The 20372-nt window shown below is 41.2% G+C and overlaps 1 protein-coding gene across 21 annotated transcripts in view; it reads left to right on the top strand.

The window, feature by feature from the left end:
* Positions 1-20372, top strand: part of myo18ab (myosin XVIIIA b) — a 237305-nt gene that overhangs the window by 148000 nt on the left and 68933 nt on the right. For all 21 annotated transcript variants that reach the window (XM_050055414.1, XM_050055407.1, XM_050055399.1 and 18 more), the window contains 4 exons: positions 7920-8063; positions 10660-10749; positions 13035-13154; positions 18523-18634. In XM_050055414.1, the coding sequence (XP_049911371.1) occupies positions 7920-8063; positions 10660-10749; positions 13035-13154; positions 18523-18634 (466 nt within the window). The remainder of the gene's footprint in view (positions 1-7919; positions 8064-10659; positions 10750-13034; positions 13155-18522; positions 18635-20372) is intronic.

Raw genomic sequence — 20372 nt, 5'->3', positions numbered from 1 at the left:
TCTCTCGCCCCCCTCCTTGTTTACTATGGTACTATGGACAGCAGCACTATCCATGCTGCTAAAACAACAGCTAAGTAGCTGGTATTTGAAATGTGTGCGATAGGCTTATCAGAGTTTCATGGGGGTTTTGTATCAGTAACGTTAGATTTAAAAAATACATGAATCAATCTCTCTCTCTCTCTTGCTCACTCACCTGCTCGCTTAGTAGACTGCGTATGTGTGCACGTTTTGGAACTCAGACACTGTGCATGGGTGGTTCTTGTGTGTTTGACATAAAAAACTGCTGTCGTCACTGCACCGTTCTATTCTGTTTTACAGTTGAAAGTTGTAGTTAGTTAACTGTGAGGGTTATCCCTTTTGTTTATTCTGCATTTGGCAGTGAATCTTTTGAATCATGTGGGTTGTGAGGTGGGGTACAGGAACATCCCACAGATGCTCAGTCAGAATGGGGTCTGGGGACTTTAGAGGTCACTTGACACAGTGCAGTCTTTGTCACATTCCTTGGGCCATTCCTGAGCATATTTATGCAGTGTGGCATGGTACATTGTCCTGCTCTAGGGGTCACTGCCATTGGGGAGTGCCATTGCCTAGGGGGCGTTCTTGGTCTGCAACAGTATTTGAATGGGTGAAGCATGTCAGGTGGCATCCGCATAAATGCCAGGACCAAAGGATTCCCAGCAGAATATTGCATTGTAACCAGATGATCAATGTTATTCACTTCACCCATCAGAGGTTTCAGTGTTGCAGCTGATCAGTGTATGTAGTTTGTCCCGTGCAGCTCTTCATCTAACACCTCCGCACTGTGGCCTTTCCTTCTTGTTCCATTACACAAACCAATCCTCTGATGTAAAACAGTCTCCTCTCGTTTTGTAGAGGCATTGTCGAAGAGCAATCATGGAGAGTGCTAACTGCATTCAATAGTTTATAGTTTATAGTAGTTTCCTGTGACAGTTTAACAATAAAAGCCTCCCCCATGTGTCACCAGTTGAGACATTTTATTATGAAACAGCAGCAGTAGAACATTATCGGTTTGTAAAGAACTCTAATATGGCTGTAGGAGAGTGAACAGTAAACAGTGAGACTGATGTCAGTGATAAATATCAGTTTCCTCTGAATCTCTCGTGTGTTTAAAGGAAAATTTAAGTCACCAAAAAACAACCAAAAAAAAGAAGTGAGATGTATTGAATGTAAATACACTGAATGCTACCGTGATGAAAATGCTGACCATAAGTAGTATTAAAATGGGTTTGCTGGCAAATTATGACTTTAAGTCTAGCCATACGAGAATTGAGCTGACGCTGGCATCTGCATTCATCAGAAGGTCAACAGAAGCTATTTCCGGCGTACTTTGTTATCTTTTTCATTTGACTAATACCATGCCTTACAGCCAGATATATGACAAAGCAGTGGGAGTGCTGCAATCAGGAGAGATGCCAAAATGTAAAAATGTAAAGATTGTTAAAAAAAGTATTGTTAAAAAAATCAGGTGCTCTTTAAGACATATGCAATTGATCAATAAAGGAGCTGGCTGAAACCAAAAAGGCAGTCTGAGGCACTTAAGAAAAAGCATGTTGGCCGATGTTGATTTTCATGCACTACATCCCGCCAATATCATCCCTATATCCATATCGAGGTATATGGTCAAAAATATTTTGAAATTTGATTTTCTCCATATTGCCCAGACCTAATTAAAACGTTTTGTTGCTAACTCCTAGTTTTGTAATTAATGGACGTCTATATACTCAGGATGTAGAATTAAATTTTTTCAGGAGCTTTTTTATTGCCAAAACACAAAATCAATTAGTTTATTCCTCTTTCTAGTCTATATTCCTACTCTGGGGAACGTCTCCTGTTTTCCTCCAAGTTGTCTCTCCCTGTCTGGGGGAGCAGTGTTCAAAGCACTCCGGGAAATAAGTGAGAGGGAGAATGAGAAAAGAAGAAAGGAAGAAAGGAAGGGAAGCTGGTGAAAGAGAGACTGTGCCTCGCCATGGGGGAATAGACAAATAGAAGAGATCCGCTGGCTGCTTTGAAGCCCTGCAGTCTGTCTCTACTCTCTCTATCTCTTTGACATTCATGGGGAACAGTTGAGAGTGAAGGAGCATGGGGGATTCCACTGCCAGCCAACCAACACTGAGCCTAATTAAATAGTTGCCTAAAGACAGAACCCCCTCCCCATCCCCCACCCCTCCGACTGGGAACAGGTGGGCTCAGGCAGACACTGCTGTTTGGTGTGTGTGTGTGTGTGTGTGTGTGTGTGTGTGTGCGCGCGTGCATGCGGGCGTGGGTGCGTTCGTGCGTTTGTAAGCCAGGGCCTATGTAACACCCTCCTAGGTGCATGCAGGTGTAAAGGAGCGGTAGAGGGCAGCGGAAGACGCACACATGTCATTACAGTTTCTTCTTCTGTCATTTAGGGGGGGCACTGTTTAGATCTGCCACAGCATACCCCATCATTATATTAATATCATTCATGTAGAAGGTGTTAATGACTGATTAGCAAACAATGAGTGGGTTTTACCTGAGGTTAGTGAGTCATAATTGGCTGCATTAAAATGTAACCAAACACACAAACTGTCCCCAGGATTGGTAGTATGACTGTAAGTAGGCCAAGCATGCAGAGAAATGGAGCATATTTGTGCCTGTCAGGGTTCCCACAGCATAACACTGCTTTTCCATTCACCTCCTTTAATGTACAAGAACCTGAGTGGAAATGCTGCAAATTCAAGAAAAAAAACAAAGAAAAAGAAATACTCAAAGAAAAATTACTGCTTGGCTGAGATGGAAAAGTTGGTGTATGGATCAGAGTAATATGCAAAATAGTAGCAAATAAATCATGATGTATATTTAAGGTAAGTGTCCAACGAAGAGACTTTAAGTAGCAGCAGACAAAAACATCAGGTACAGAATGTGTGGAGTGAAGAGCAACACAGTAACACATGAATCTGTCAGAAATTACATATTTTCATTATGTTTTGAGCATTGACTGTAAACAAAGATGGACAACACTACAGCTCCCCAAAAGTGAAGCCAAAAGATCTAGAATGCCCCCCCTGGTGGCTGGCTGGGTCATAAACCCCACCCCCCACATGTTAGTGGATGGGACAGGAGCCAAACTAAAAACACAAAGTACACTTAAAATACATTTTTCCCAAAGACAGTTTCTGTCATTTTAGGTAGTTCTAATTGATCTGCTGCTTGCTCAAGTGTTCATTTTTCTGATGAGTTTGGCTATAACTAATCTGATGTTAAAAAAGGGGATTTGATGTCATGATTGACACCTATGCGTGCCAATCGATATGCTTGTTATCAGTGGCGCTACTCGGGATAGGTCGGACGGATGTTTGGATTGGAACTCGTTACCAGTAGAGATTGCCACTGCACAGACTCTGGCTCCAAATTATGTCACCAGAGCAAGATGGCAGTGGCTGCATCCAGGATATTTTGGCTTTATTTTTGTACAGTTGGAGCAAGTGGAGACACATCGTCCATCTTTATATACAGTCTATGGTTGTGAGCTACATTTGGACTGAAACCTTGCTATAGGCTTTATTCACAAGTCTGACAGTTTGCACTGCAACTAAAACACAAAGGTCAGGGGCCTCATTTATAAAACAGTGTGTTGGATCCATACTTGCCGGTGAAGATTCTCAGTCATCCAGGTCATGGTAATCATAAGTGCTATATCGTAGGCAACTGGACTTGCTTGCGTTTCTTGAAGACGTTTCACCTCTCATCCAAGGAGCTTCTTCAGTTCTAAACGACTGGTACGAAGTTGCAGGCTTTAAACCACGTGTGGGTGTGAACCCTTGCAGAGTCGTAGGGGTCACATGTGAGCTCTTAGTTTCAGAGTCGTTACGGTCACAATGTGAGTCGTTGACCCACCTGGCCACCATGTCGTCTGGGGAGGGATCCCAAGACTGCATTGTAGGTGGGGGATAAGTAGTGTCGTAAGCCACCCCCTCTGTTTAACGATGGTCGTTCCAGCTTGACGTAGGCTTCTTTTACTCCTCTTTCAAACCATCTTTCCTCCCTGGCCAAGATGTGCACATGTATAAATCTGTGCATTCCTGGCTGCACTGAACTGCATACACTACATTACTCTGCTTATGTCTGGGTATTTTGTCCTTGGGGTGGACAAGTTTCTGTCTCAGTGTGTTACTGGGTTTAGAGTGCACAGGGATGTGGTGTTTGTTGAAAATCCTGAGTTTCTCAGACACTCCTGCAACATAAGAAATGACGATGTTGTTACGCTTTTGTGTCTCTTCCTCTCTGTCTGCTCTGGGTCTTTTAGAGGTTTTTGCAAAGGCCCAGTCGGGATAGCCACAGGTTTGAAGAACTTCCCTGATGTGTTTCTGTTCCTTCACCTTCCCCTCTGTCCTAGTGGGCACGTTTTCAGCCCGATCTTCACCTTCCCCTCTGTCCTAGTGGGCACGTTTTCAGCCCGATGATTCAGTGTCCTGACAACTCCCAACTTGTGCTCCAGTAGGTGGTGAGAGTCAAACAGCAGGTATTGGTCCGTGTGTGCAGGTTTTCTGTACACCTCTATGTTTAGGTTCCTGTCCTCTTCAGTGTGCACTGCACAGTCTAAGAAGGGTAGACTGTCTCCTCTGACATCCTCCCGTGTGAATTTTAATGTTGGGGTCCACTGCGTTAATGTGTTCCGTGAAGGTTTTCACTTCCTCAGTTTTGATTTTGACCCAGGTGTCGTCCACATACCTGAACCAGTGGCTAGGAGCTGTTCCTGGAAAGGTGGTCAGCACTCTCTTCTCCACATCTTCCATGTAAAGATTGGCCACTATAGGGGACACCTGTCGGATCCATACTAAAAAATTATGTGCAGGGGCGTGGGTAGCTTGGTGGATATTGCCGGCGCCCAGAGGCAGATGCCTTGCTGCAGCGGTCACGGGTTCGACTTTGGCTTGCAACCGTTTGCTGCATGTTGTCCCCCCCCCCCCCCTCTCTCTCTCTCTCTCTCTCTCTCTCTCTCCCTCTATTTCACACTGTCCATTAAAGGCAAAAAGCCCCAAAAATTTATCTTAAAAAAAAAAAGAGTATGTGCACACAAAAGTCTAAAATGGTGTGTGCCAACAAGGATTCAGATTTAGTCAAGTGTTACATTTATAAATCACAGTCCCCTGTAAATGTGTGCACAGCCTTATATCCTGCCGTCTACACACCCACAAGTGGTACACGCAAAGCAACATTACACACAAGTGCCATTACATTATTCATATGCTTATAACGGTTTATGTTTATATCTTTATTTAGTTATTACAGCAATCAGACTTACAATCAGTTGTATCTTGAAATAATATGAAGTGAAATTAAAAGTGTAAGAGCCATCATTGTACATATGACCATTTGTGTCAGGTACTTGCCTTGTGTCCACAATGTTTGTACCCATTGGTCAGTTTCACTACAGGTGCACATATTCTCTTGCAAGTCTTTTTTTATAGATGACAGCTTTTACATGGCAAGTGGTGTATGCCTCTTTCAGGCCACATTTTGTGCATATGCAGAAGTTATATATAAGGCTTTACAAAACGTAAAATAAAACTAACTCTCTTACTTACATAGCTCAAATCACAGATTTATTTCAGAGGGCCTTAGAAACTGAACACCATAAACCCTTTATGCCTAGATCCTCAATTCAGAAAAGGAATAATTTCACCCTCGCCCTCCCTGTACCCCCATGGGCTGTTTGCATGTGAGCTTGTGCAGGACAATGACTTCAGACAGGGAATGTAACAACAGAGCAGGTAGATGAAAAGAGAGATTGTTCATGGAGTGATATGCATCTTCAAATTCAAGATATTCCATCCATTGTTTTATGTTAGATAAAATATGAGAGCCATGCTTGCAGTACAGGGTCAGAGGTCAGGGAGAAATCTGATTACTGAGCTGCTGCATGTATATGCAGATGTACAGTAACCGGGTTACATGTAAACAGGTTCTCCGATTACCTTAGTAACCAACCTACTTATGGTCATGTAAACACACTGAATGACAGAGGATGGATCCCTCTGCCAGGACGTCAATACGCACAGTAGCTTCTGTTTGTAGAGAGTAGACACGAGCCACAGCAGAAGAAGTACAATAGTAAGTGAATGTCAACTCTGTATAATATCAAGTAAGATAATTTTGAGTTTCAGGCTAAGTGTGAGAATACATTTTTTTATATATATATAATCGTGTCATTTTTTGTAATACTGGTGCAGCAATGTGCCTTAAATCCGACTAGGACGATATCATAAACTTAAATGTAGAACTGTCCCGCTGTGAAGACTTAAACAGGTCACCAAAATGAAAGGAAGCGGACAAATATTTGCTGTGTTATCTTCATCTAGCACAATTTTAAAACAGCTCTGATTCTTGAAATAAGCAAATTAGTCTAGTTTTCTTTAAAAGGTGGATATTAGTATGACAGCCTTTGACTTCTCAGACTTGTTTCTTCTTAGCTCTACCTGAAAATTTGATTACTATTTACAACTTAAAACTAGTTTACTAATCTACTACAACAACTTCTTGAAAAGATGATTTGTCAAGTAACATTAAATCAGCCTCAATCAAGAAAAGTCGCCCTAAAATTGGAAGCTTGAGGAAAAGAAAGAGTATTTTCTTGTCCAGATCAGGAGGAGTGTGGGAATCTGACATAAAGTTTATAAAAGTGTTCTGAAGAAGATTAGAGTGAAATGGCCCAGATCAGTATTTCTCAAGTTACTCTTCAAGGCTGCTGGTTTTTCCTTTCATCCCGCTGCGCTACTGCCACAGATCTTTTCCCTGCCCTCAGTCAGCTTTAAACCAGTTACTGGTCTTCATGGTCAGAAGTTTAGCTCTCTCTGTAACTGGGTCATTCCTGATCTCCAAACCTGAAAATGGAAGCTGACATTTCGAGTGACATGAACATTTCAAAAAATAAAAATTCCTGGGTTCCATGTTTGAAAAAGATTTTTTCATCTCCCCTGTAAATCCTCTCTGATGAGTAACATTTCTGTCATCAAGACCTCCCAGTCATGCCAATCTTTGCTGAAGAGAGCAATTTGTCCCAATTGTGTGTTATGAATGGCCCTCCAGATTACCTGCAGTTAGTGTAAAAAATCTCTTAATGCCTCTTCAACAAGCTGCCAGTGTAACATTGATGGTTTAATTTGTGTTTCAAAACGTTAGCAGTCTGTCTGATAGACATCAGCCAAACCACATGCAAGTTTTTGCCAAATTAAATGAAACTGCTGATGATTTTGAGGCATGTGTGATCATACAGGGCTGGTGACTGCCTAATCTTCTCTTTAGCCATGTTATAAGGCATCTCCTTTCTTTAAGAAAATCTTGTCTTGGTTTGGTTTTACAAATGGAAGCAATGTTGGAGAGTCTGAATTGAAGTACAGTCAGGATTCTCATTTCCAGTAGACTTAAAATTCTAGATTTGCTCATCATGTCTTATTTTGGAGGAGGAGCCAATGCCAGCACAAATATTTAATTTTTTTTCTACCCCCAAAACATTTATTTATTACCCTCCCACATATTTGCTTGTAGATTCACAAGTGAAAATTGTAACATTCAGTAGGAATGACCCGCATTACAGGATACCAAGAAAAATCTTAACCTATTTAAAAATAAGTCCAGCAAACAATATGCAAGTGTAAGCATATGTGGTGTACAATAAATAAATACCTTGTCACAAAGTCAGGAATTGTAAATGGTGGCTCAAAAAAGTCCCTCTGCCAAATACTAACCCACTGGTCCTAATGTACCTCTTGGTAGTGATTTGCTGTTACATTGGCACTTGACCACTCTGAAAAAAACAGTGCATCCATCAGCAGTGACCTGTTAATGCTCTTACATGTGTAAACTAACCAAATTATGTTGGTTGATTAATTAATCAATTAATCCCTCCTTCTAATATTATTGCATGTGTGTGACAGATCCAGGATCTGGCTATCCGCTGCATCCAGAAGAACATAAAGAAGAATCGTGGTGTTAAAGATTGGCCATGGTGGAAGCTCTTCACCACCGTCAGACCTCTGATAGAGGTGCAGCTCACTGAGGAACAGATCCGCGGCAAGGACGTGAGCATATAGAAACACATACACACTCACACACACACGCACACAGACAAACATTCTGGTGGATATATGTTTATGGATTTATGGTGTAAATGATGCTGGGCTTTGACTTGTTAGAGGAAATAAAAGGCATATTTCTGGTGGAATGTAAGACTGGATTTTTGAAGGCTGATACAAACTCATAGGAGTCATCATATTTCATTTAATCAAAGAATGGCACTCTTGCGCTTCAGCCAAAAATAAAACTGGATCGGTGCTCACAGCACAGGACAAAATAGTAGACAATACATCAAGTGGGCCACTTCAAAAAATGACTGAACCCAAATGAAAGGAGGCTGGAGCACTCGATAAAATTGCAGAGCTTTTAATAAGGTGCAAACAGACTGACGTTTCGACGCTACTGCGTCTTCTTCAGAGTCAAACGAAAGTTTGAAAAAACTCGTTCGTTTGACTCTGAAGAAGAGTTCAGTCATTTTTTGAAGTGGCCCACTTGATGTATTGTCTAATATTTCATTTAATGTCTGTGGTAGCCCTCTTTAAAGTTGGCCAAATCCATAACAAAATATCATTTAAAATTCTAAATAGGATGAAATTTTTTTGTCAACATCTGTTTTATCTGATGATATAAAGTTTTCAATATGTTCAATTTCACAATACAATGCTGTATCAATTTTTTCCCCCCAACCAAATATATTATATATCATATAAAAAAACACAATATAAACTAAGCACAAAAAGTAAGGAAAATTGTGTTTGGTAGATTGTTTCTTTGTTGTAACAGTGCTTCTTGGCAACAAATCTTATACCGTTGAAAAGCTTGTTTATTTCCCTTTTAAATGGTGCCACATTTGTAAAGAACATGCATTTGTGGGATGAGCAGCAGAGCTGAGTATGTGGGTTGCACCCATGAAAAATTTGCCACATCTTCTCTGCCAATGCCAAACAGCTTTTTTTTGCTGTTGACTCTTGTTTGGTGGATTGGATGATTTAAGTCTGAAGAAACAAGACATATTGGCAATTTAACAATTTATTCATTTAACAAACAGGAGCCTCAGTAGCGTGTGGAAGAACCGTACACAGCCACAACAGCCTGGCACCTCCTCCTCCTCATGCTGGTCACCAGCCTGGTCACACACTGCTGTGGGATGGCATCCCATTCTTCAGCCAGCATTTGTCGCAAGTCAGCCAACTTGGTGGTGTTGGTCACTCTGGCACGAACAGTACGCCCAAGCTGATCCCACAAGTGTTAAATGGGGTTGAGGTCAGGACTGTTGGCAGGCCATTCCATCCTCTCCACTCCCAAATTCTGGAGGTAGTCTCTGATAAACCCTGCTCTGTGGGGGCAAGCGTTGTCATCTTGGAGGATAGAGTTAGGTCTCAGACTGCGGAGATATGGGATTCCCACTTGTTGCAGAATTACATCTTGATATCTCTCTGCATTGAGATTGCCTCCAATGACGACAAGCCTCGTTTTTCCAGTGAGGGAGATGCCACCCCACACCATCACACGACCTACACTAAAAGATGTTACTTTGTCGGTGCAGCAATCAGCAAAGCGGTTGCCGCGTCTTCTCCACACTTTGACCCTACAATCCAACTGCCATAGGCAGAATCTGGATTCATTGCTGAACATAATGTTCCTCCACATGTTCAGGTTCCAGTGCATTTGTTGCTGACACCAGCGCAAATGGGCCTGGCGGTGAAAGGCAGTCATGGCAGGCCTCCTGGCAGCCCTATGAGACTGGAGATTGGCTGCGTGCAGTCTGCTCCAGACTGTCTGGGCAGAGAGCCGTCGGCTATTTCGTCCTGCAAACCTTGACTGCATATCTGATGAAGACTGCCTACGGTTCCTAAGTGCTGACAGGATGAGGAAACGGACTTCTTGGGACGCCGACTATGCAGCCTGTCTCTTACATCCCCCATTATATGGAACTTGGCCTTCAGTTTGCAGATGGTACTAGGGCTCACTCCAAATAATGCCGCAACTTGGTTCTGCGGAACACCAGCTTGAAGTTGCCCTATTGCACAGGCCTTATCCAGATCAGTCAAACATGGCATGCTGATTCTTGGAGCAGACACCACCTGATCACTGCAGCAGGGCCCATGCTCACAGGTGCTGACAATCAGGTGCCTGATTGTCACCTGGGGGTAACAGAAGCTCAAAACAAGTGTCAATAGCAACAGCAAAAAAAGCTATTTGGCATTTGCAGAGAAGATTTGGCAAATTTTTCATGGGTGCAACCCACATACTCAGCTCTGCTGCTCATCCCACAAATGCAAGTTCCTTACAAATGTGACACCATTTGAAAGGGAAATAAACAGGCTTTCCAATGAAATAAGATGTATTGCCCAGAAGCATTGTTACAACAAAGAAACAATCTACCAAACACAAATTTCCTTACTTTTTGTGCTTAGTTTATATACATGATATATGAAACTGTGTAAAGTACAACCCTACAATTACACAAAAAATGAACAAAATTATGAGTATTATGAGTTTATATGCTGATTAATTCACTCCATCTGCTGTATCTTTACAAACATGTCTGTCTGTCTGTCTGTCTGTCTGTCATTAACACTGTCTGTATTTCCCTGTCAGGAAGAGATCCAGCAGCTGAAGCAGAAGCTGGAGAAGGTGGAGAAAGAAAGGAACGAGCTGAGACTCAACAGCGACCGCCTTGAGAGCCGGGTAAAAACACAGACACAGGCAGACACGTGTAGAGAGGAGGATTAAGGTCATGTCTGAGAATCATCTCAGAATGCTGAGAAAAAATATAAAGAATTATGAATTTTTTCTCACAAAAGTTAGACACATGACAGCTTTGCATACTGGCTTAACCATAGTTGGAGACATTATTGCCAAAGCATGCTGTACAAGATTAATATTGTTAGTATAAAAATTCAGAATGTAAGAAGACAACAAAGGCTAGACACATTGCACTACGTACAGCATACTATACAGCGTACAGTATATAACAACCGTACTACACAAATAAACTGTAGCAAACAAACCTCAAGATTAAAATATATATGTATATATATATATATATATATATATATATGACCGTGTAAAATAGAGTTAAAAAAGCAGCTTGTTGCTATCTCAAATATTGTTTTTGCTCACCTAACGTAGTAGCACTGGTTTTCAGCCTGGGTGCTTCTCATTTGTCTTATGTGTCCAGTGTGTAGGATTTAGTGGCATCTGGCAGTGAGGCTGCAGAACTGAAACTTCTCCCATGTGCCAAATATGTAGGAGAACTACAGTGGCCAACGCAAATATGCAAATGGTGTTTGGTTTTCTGTTCTGGGCTACTGTAGAAACAACATGGTGGGCTCGATGGAAGAAGACCTGCTCTGTATGTAGGCATAAACAGCTCATTCTAAGGTAACGAAAACACAGTTTTTAATTTTAAGTTTAAAAGTTAAGTTTTTAATATTATATTACATTTGTACCAATATGTCCCTTGAGCCTAGAGGGAGGAACAATCAACAAACCCTGATCAGACATCAGATTTTGTAACGTAGGGCTGCAGTAGATCTCTGAGGTAGGCAAGTGTCTGACCATGTAGAACTGTATAAGTGATCACAAGAACCTTTAATTGGATTTTGAATTTGATGGTGAGCCAGTGAAGAGAAATCGAAATAGGTGTCACATGAGACCTTTTTGATACCTGGTAAAAAGCTTCACAGCAGCATTTTGGGCCACTTGTAAGCTATCCAGGGATTTTCCGCTCAGGCAGGTGAGAAGACAATTACTATAGCCATGACGGGATGAGATAAAAGCGTAACTCATAATTTCCATCTCTGCAGGTGACACAATGGCCCTGAGTTTCATTGTGTGCCAGAGTCAGAGCCAAAACCTGGTCCATAGTGACACCTAAATTTCATAGGGAGGATTTAACAGAAGAGGAAAGAGAACCCAGACCTTCCATTAACATGGGGACAAGACTGGGTGGAACAGTAACAGAAGATTCTGTTTTGTCAGCATTGTGCTGTAGGACATGATCTGACATCAAGTTTTTTGTAGAGGCGTTGAGGCAGTCATTTAAAACAGACAAATGTGCTACATTTTAAGACTTAAATGAAATGTATGGTTGAATATCATCTGCGTAGCAGGGATAGGAGATACCTTTAAAGAGTTTTATCTGTCCAAGGGGAAGCATTTACAAAGCAAACAGATGTGGGCCAAAGACGGAACCATGGGGAACACCACATAACAGATTTTCAGATGCTGTATTTTTGAAGAGTTGTATTACACAGAGAAGGTGATATGCTGTCCAAGTGTAGGTGGGTGCATGTTGCTACAACATCATCTGATGAATGATAAAAGTTGTTTTAAGAGTTAAAATCTAAACATGGTGATGGTGTCACACCTTAAAGTTGAATCTGTTGTTTGTCCCACTTTAAAACTGTAGCGACCAGAGCCGTCCAGTCAGCTGCAGCATCCAGTCACTGACAGATTTCCACTACAGGGGACTCTCAGTCCAATAATAGACTTCTGTAAAAAAAAAAAAAAAAAAAAAAAAAAAAAATTCTGCTAAGGATGGTCTCCTGTATCATTGCTCAAGCCTTGAGGCATAATGGTGGACAAGATTAATTTCCTGGTCATCCAGGAAGCGAGGAAACATGTAAAAAGCCAAATGACAAGCACCCCCAGTGTTCACTTACTATGAAAATGGAATGTAATTCTAATGGGGAGAGCCACAGAGGAAAACTAATATGCCATGTGATATCCTCTACATATCCGTCCATGGAAATATAGGTGTCTTTCCCCAAATAAACATTCAACTAAGTTTTGGTTGAAGAGTGTGTTGATTTTGCTAAAGAACATAGTTCTTATGTGTTTTCTGTCATTTTCTGTCAATTTGTGACATAATAAATTGTCCAAACTGAACATATATACAGTATAAACATGCTTGACACTTGCTCTATGTGTGTGTGACTGTGTGTATGTATGTTTTTGTTTTGCATCAGATCACAGAGCTGTCGTCAGAGCTGGCTGATGAGCGGAACACTGGGGAGTCGGCCTCCCAGCTGCTGGAGACTGAGACTTCTGAGAGACTTCGCCTTGAGAAGGACATCAAGGACCTGCAGGTAGAGAGAGAGAGAGAGAGACACACACACACACACACACACACAGAAGATAACAGGGGAACTGTTGTTAAGTGACACAGTCATGTAATAAGAGAGTCTTGTTGTCTTCACATACTGCACCATTAAATGGCTGCAGTCTAACTCTCAAGTTTAGCTTTGATTAAAACTGTCGCACACCAGGGAACTAATGTGTCACTGTGTCCATTATAGCACTGACCCATTCCATCACTTGATGCTCTTTTCCGAGCAGAGTTCTATTAAGGCAAATGGAAATGGAGCTACTTTATTGTGATGGCAAATAGAGATGGATAACAGTTTATTGCCCAATTAGCCCTTTAGCAATAAGGTAATAAAGTTTTCTACAACACAGCCACATTCTCCAACTTCACCATGAAGTTTAATGTTAAGGCGCATTGTAAAATATAGTTAAATGTCTGCTCATTTGTATATAAATTTAACATTAGTACATCAGCTTGAATTATTAAAGAGCGGAACAGTTAGCCAGCACTGCCTTTGATCTTGTGGGATTTTTTAGTACAGTATATTGTAAGGTTTCTAAAGGAGTACTGATGTTGTTGTCGGAACAAAAAGTCAACCAGATGGCGTTGGTGGAGGGAGACAAAGTGAAAATGGAAAGAAGTGGAATGATTTAAGAGGTGCTGGATTGGGGCATCGGTAGCGTAGTAGATAGTGCCGGCGCCCCATATACAAAGGCGAATCATTGCCGCCGCAGCGGTCGCAGGTTCGCAGGTTCGACTCCGGCTTGCAACTCTTTCTGCATGTCATCCCCCCCACTCTCTCTCTCTCTCCCCATTTCACCTTGTCCATTAAAGGCAAAAAGCCGTGAAAATATATATATGTATATATATATATATTTTTTTTTTAAAAAGAGAGATTTATACAACATTATCATATGTCTATTAGTAACATTATGTCTATGTATGTAATTTTTAAAGGTCCAGTGTGTAAGATTTAGGGTGATTTAGTGGCATCTAGCCATGAGAATTGCAGATTGCAACCAGTTGAAACTCCCGATTTGAATTCCTTCAGTGTTCATTGTTCAGGAGGTTTTTACTGAGAGCTGAATTAGCTGCTGGGGACTGTTCTCTGCAAAACAAAGGGACCTGATGATTTATACCGCTAAAAACACTGAGTAAAGCAATTTCACGTTAAAAAAACGATTTAGGCTTCCCACTACAATGGCTGACATGAAAATGGGAAGGCACAAATGAGTCTGTCTAGAGCCAGTGTTTGGTATGTCTGTTCTGGGCTACTGTAGGAACATGGCGGTGCAACATGGCAATCTAACAAGGACCTGCTCCCGATGTAGATAGAAATGGGTCATTCTAAGGTAACAAAAACACAATTCTCATTTTCAGGCGATTGTACACAAAAGAAAACATGCTTTTTTTTTCAAGATTATTTTTTTGGCCTTTTATGCCTTTAATAGACAGGACAGTGTGAAATGGGGAGAGAGAGGGGATTACATGCAGCAAAGAGCCGCAGGCTGGGATTGAATCCGTGGCTGCTGCAGCAAGGACGTTGCTTTTGTACATGGGGCGCCTGCTCTATCCACTTACCCACCAAAGCCCCAAGAAAGCATACTTTTATATTATATTCAATTTCTGCAAATATATTCCCTGCATACTGGACCTTTTAATAGCATTGTGTGTAAATGAATCATTTCCTGTATGATCTCACACAGGAACCAACATTCTTCTGTCACTTGTTAATTCATTGCTGTTTGTCCATACTGACACTTGATTACACACACACACACACACACACACACACACACACACACACACACACACACATATATACAGGAACTCACATTAACCAGTGTATTCCCATGTAGAGGATCAAATGATCCCCTTCAGGTGTGTGCAGCAGGAGAGCACAGCCTGTTGAGCTGTAAAACCTCTCTGTCTCAATATGTTTTTTTTTTTTACCTATAACACAACAAAATTCCAGTTTGTATGTATGTGGCCTTTAATTTATTCAATATTGGAGAGTTCAAGCACAGAACATGCTCTTCTTCCCTGAGTCTTTCATTGTAGGAACAAATACACTTTTTCAAAGATTACTACGAATGTTATGCTTATAATACAGGGCAGGCTTTTTTTCACATGAGCAGTAGATTTTCCGACACGTATATTTTTCACAAAGTAATTGTAGCTCAATCTTTGCAGATTTCTCTTTCTTTGTTTCCCTGAAAAAAATGTTTTTACAGGATGTTGCTGGAGTATTATTATAAGGTCGCATTTACAACACTGTAAATAATGACATTTGTACTGTTTTTGCCAGATTAGGCACATAAAGTCACATACTAATTCTGAGACACCTTTGAACTTGTGGGGCATTTTGTACCACTTATAAACACTTGGATTCTTCTGAAATTGTGTTGACATTCGTTCATATCCATGTCAGACCTCTAAAATGCATTTTTTTATATGCCATTTTATTGTGAAGCACAGTGCTCACATTGGCCTCATGTGAGAACAGTTTTGTACACTCTTGTTAAAAAAACAAAAACAAAAAACATCTCTAAAAACTATTTATGAACTCCTTATTTCAGCCTTTACAAGCCATCTGTTCATGAGCAGTGGTGCATTTGTGAGATTTGACCATTTGCATCAACAGCCCAAAGTTGCCTTATAAGCCTATCTGCTCTGTTCTGTTTGTGAGCAAGTTTTCATTCATTCACAAAATGTTTTACCAAAGAGTAAAAAGAAGAATTTCAGACTGCTGAGCTTCAAGTCCTGTTGTTAAAAACCAGTAAACGAATATATATCAAATTCAGCACCATGAGTACTGATACTAGAGAACCCAAAACAGTCAGAAAATGAATACAACTACAGCTGGAGCAGCACTGGACTGAAATGAAGAGGAAATGGTTTGAGGTTAGATGCTTAAAAGTGTCCTTCATTTTTAACTGTCCTTCCCTGGTTAATATGAGGGAATGTCAAGGGGACATGAGAATCTTGGAAATATTAATCGAGAGAATATTGTGGCCTACAGTGGGTGATGTTACATTGTCGGGTGCAATGGAAGATGGTCCTGGACAAAGACTTGCAGAAAGACCCTGAGGCAGCTGTCAGAGTGACAACAACTACACGTTTAAGTTGCAGAAAAAGATGCCAATAAAAATACAAAACAAACACAAAAAATAAACAAACAAACCCTCGATGATATGGTGGTTTTTGCATAAAATTTTACTTAATTTTTGTATCATATTTAAACTCCAAATTCATGCAGATTTAGGAATAGCATTTCTCAAGTCAAACAAAGTGTTTTTTGCTTTTGGAGAAATGCAGAGTATCTGTATAGGACTGCAGTGACAGATCTGGACCTTGCATGAATTTGAAATTTTTCTGAATCACTTTTACGTGCCTCTTATGAACAAATCTGTCTGTGCAAGTAGTTTTTGCATGAGCTCCAGTGACTCCCTTTTAATCTCAGCCCACCTGTACAGTTGATAAAGGATAGGCTCTGCATGTGTTGTATTAATTCTACAGGATCTCACTGTAATACTTGCAAATCCATTGTGCATTGTAAGTTATTTGTTCGTTCTTCCTTCTCTCCATACTGGCTGTAAAGTGATTCAGTTTATAGAGCTATAGCTACATTGTCAGTAATGGTCCTCATACAGTGCAAAACATCCTTTTAGTGAAGTTCAGCTGAAGTTAATATGAAGCTAATATTGAACCCTTTTTTCAAAAAAGGGTTCTTCAGAAGCAAATGGTTCTGGGTAGAACCTCACCCCTTCAGGAAAAACCCTTTTGGAACTCTTATTTCTTCGAGTGTAGAAAGTGTTGAGAATGTTGTCTGGGACAAAATACCTGCAATAAAATTACACACAATTAAAAAAAATACAAAACCTCGATTTGTCTATCTCCAGCCTCAATTTGTAGCGTTGTATTAGCTTCAGCTGAACTTTGGAACATACTTTAGCAGAGGACCGTTGGGTTCGCTCCCCATATTTTACAGTGCAATCACAGGCACTTTGAAGGGATCACTTCACAGCCATGTTGGAGAGGAGGAATGATTACAGTAACCATTAGCACTTTCAACAAACTGTATACAGTATCTGGCATGCAATTGTAGTATTAAGATAGACTTAAAAGAAATCTTAGCATAGGTTTGAACCTTAATATCATTCAAAACATATTCTGCCAAAACAGCAGATCAGCCAGTGCTGCACTGACACCTGCAACAGTGCAGTGCATCATGCAGTCATTCTGACATGGACACAAGCTGTCTATAAGCTGCTCCCTGTTTTTCAGCTATCCACCAGCTTTCTCTTCTCTTGCTCCCTCACACACACACACACACACACACACACACACACACACACACACACACACACACACACACACACACAGCCAGAGCCAGAGCCAGAGCCAGAGCCAGAGCCAGGACTGTAATTGTGAAATCATATTGTCAGGCCATTTCTCCAGCACTGCCCTCCCCCAGCTTCCTCCATCCATTTAGTTCACAATTTGACATTTTTGACATGATTTCTTTCTCTGTTTTTATTGGGGGATGTTGGGATAGATTTTTTCCTGTGACTGCTCAGATAGCCATTGGGAGGGGCTGCCTCCAAATGGCCAGGCTTATAGAAATGTGGGATGGATTTATTTTCTTCTTGTGAGTGAGGAAGAGGCACAAGGGGGCAATGTGGGAATCCACACAGAGGGAAAGGTTCATTGCATGTTGGGAATGTTTGCAGTGGAATGGACCAGTGCCATTTTTGGATTAATCTATACAGTAAAGTATCGTGGTGGATCCTTAGGAAAATAAGAGTTGAGAGAAACATCTAATGTAATAAATGACACAACTACCGAAGTTGAAGAGACATATAAACCGATCAGCCAAAATATTAAAACCACTGTCAAGTGAATAACATTGATAATCTTGTAACAGTTGAATGTTCTGCTGAGAAACCTTATGTCCTGGTATTCATGTGGATGCCACCTGACATGCTTCACCAACCCAAACACCTCATGGCAAGGGCACTCCCTGATGGCGGTGTCCCCCCAGCAGGACAATACACCATGCCACACCATAAACATTGTTCAGGAATGACCCGAGGAACTTGACAAAGAGCCAGTACCCCAGAGGTACACACTGAAGGTCACGAGTAGCATCAGCACATTATGACAGGACTTAGTGTGATCTTAGTTTTTTAACAACTACCAAAACTTCCCTCCATGGGCCCCTGAGAATGTGGTCCTCTCTGTCTTTGTGATGTGCTTCTAGTTGGGCTCCAACACACGAAAACCTGTAGAATTCACAGGTTAATCCATGGAGACAGATGTGTTAGAAACTGTTTTTTTTTTGTTTTGTTTCTTTTGTGATCCACCAGGCCAAGTTTGACAACATGAAAAAGCAGATGGAGTCCATGGAGATGGAGGTGATGGAGGCTCGACTCATCAGGGCATCTGAACTCAATGGAGAGATGGAAGATGACGACACAGGTTAGACACACAGACAGCATGTGAACAGAATGACAGATACACCCCACTACAGCAATGTTTACGAATCTGCCCAGACTTCTGATAGTCATGTTGCTTTAAAAACTCACTCATAAAAATGTTAACTGTCAGCCTTGTGCTAAAGCTGCTGGACACCCACGCAGGTGTTTGACTGATTAGATGTCTTCTCAAGACTGTGTGGGTGTGTACGGATCAAGTCTGAGTGGCAGTTCTGTGAGTTCTATCACATCTGTTGAGTTGGGACAACTTAAGCCTAAGTAGCTGTGTTACATATGACCCTGTAAACAGTTGTTCAGACTGGAAATAGAGCCACATTGCCTGAGAATTATCTCATTAATGTCGCAATGTTATCTGCCAGGAATGTTTGCTGGTATGTGGCATTTTGTTGTATTCCTGAGCTTATTTTGCTGGGGCCCTCTGCGTTTAGATCCCATTGTGCCAACCCAGTGGTGTCATTGAAATGAATGAGGAGGCTGCTGATGTCAATCTTAACACAGCCGTTTGTACTAATTGTAATTGCAATTGTTATGGTTATATTATATATTCATACTAAGAAACTGACATCATAATCCCCACATTTCCTGCCAGCTGAGAGAGTACATGGATTTGCGGTGTGAAATAAAAAATCGTGACGGCTGTAGAAACTACTCAGACAGCAGTGAAATAAAAAAAACTCAAAGTTGTGATAATCTTTTGAGGTTTTGCATGATGTTCGACAATGCACATCTTTTGTCATTTTCTAGTCATTGGTGGAAACATATATGCGGGGACATAGTTTCAATAAGGCAAGGTATTTTTGGGGGGCAGCCAAGGATACATACACGTATGCGACGGCTTATATACATTCAATCAATCATTTATTTGTAACTTGGAATTATACAAGGAACTCCAGTGAAATGTGATCCCTCCAGCTCCTTTAACGTGTACACTGTAATTTTGTCTTTTTTTGCATCTTCTTGCATTGTTGGCTGCTGCTTTATAATTGTCCATGTTTCTGGATGGTTCTGGTAACCCATGGATTCTGGTTGTGGAATGATTTAATTGTCCACACATACTGACCCCAACGAGACCGCCATTCTGTTGCTTCTCCTGAACACTGGCAGCACCGCACAGTAGCCGCCTCTGAACGGTGTATAGCAGTGGTCCACAGCAGGAGCAGTACACCTTACATTCCCACCGTCACACCAGTCCTTATTCACCGTAAAGCACAAGCCCCCTCTCCTGCTCTCACCAGAGTCCTCTGCTCTGTCAGATGGGCATGTAGAAAATGAGCCTTGTGGTTGAATGGCACTGATGTATACATTTGAAAACCTCTATCTAGGTAGCTAGAGGTCAACAGAAGGAGAGTTTACAGACTGGTGAGTTGATTTTCGTCATCTTGATGAGAAAGTTGCAGCCACCTGCCACCACCGTCCAGGTCCAACAACAAAAAGCACCACCACCACTTGTAAAATAGACATAAAAGCCTAAATTTAGCACGAATGTAGCGGAGCTGACAGAGAGGCAGCTGGAAGCGACTGCACCTACATCATGCAATATTTATGATTACGATAAAGAATTGGCAGATGTTGATTCACATTTTCTTCAGTTAAAGATCTGGTGTGTAGGATTTGAAAATAGAAAAGAATGGACAACAAACTTAACACTGGCTCTAGATAGCGCCATTAGCTTTTGGTAATGACAATTTTGAAACAGAAGCAAATTAACGTAGTAAAAGTAG

The sequence above is a fragment of the Epinephelus moara genome, chromosome 2 (genome assembly GCF_006386435.1).
Source record: "Epinephelus moara isolate mb chromosome 2, YSFRI_EMoa_1.0, whole genome shotgun sequence".
NCBI lineage: Eukaryota > Metazoa > Chordata > Actinopteri > Perciformes > Serranidae > Epinephelus > Epinephelus moara.
The sequence above is the reverse complement of the archived record's forward strand: the minus strand, read 5'-3'. Positions and strand labels throughout refer to the sequence as shown.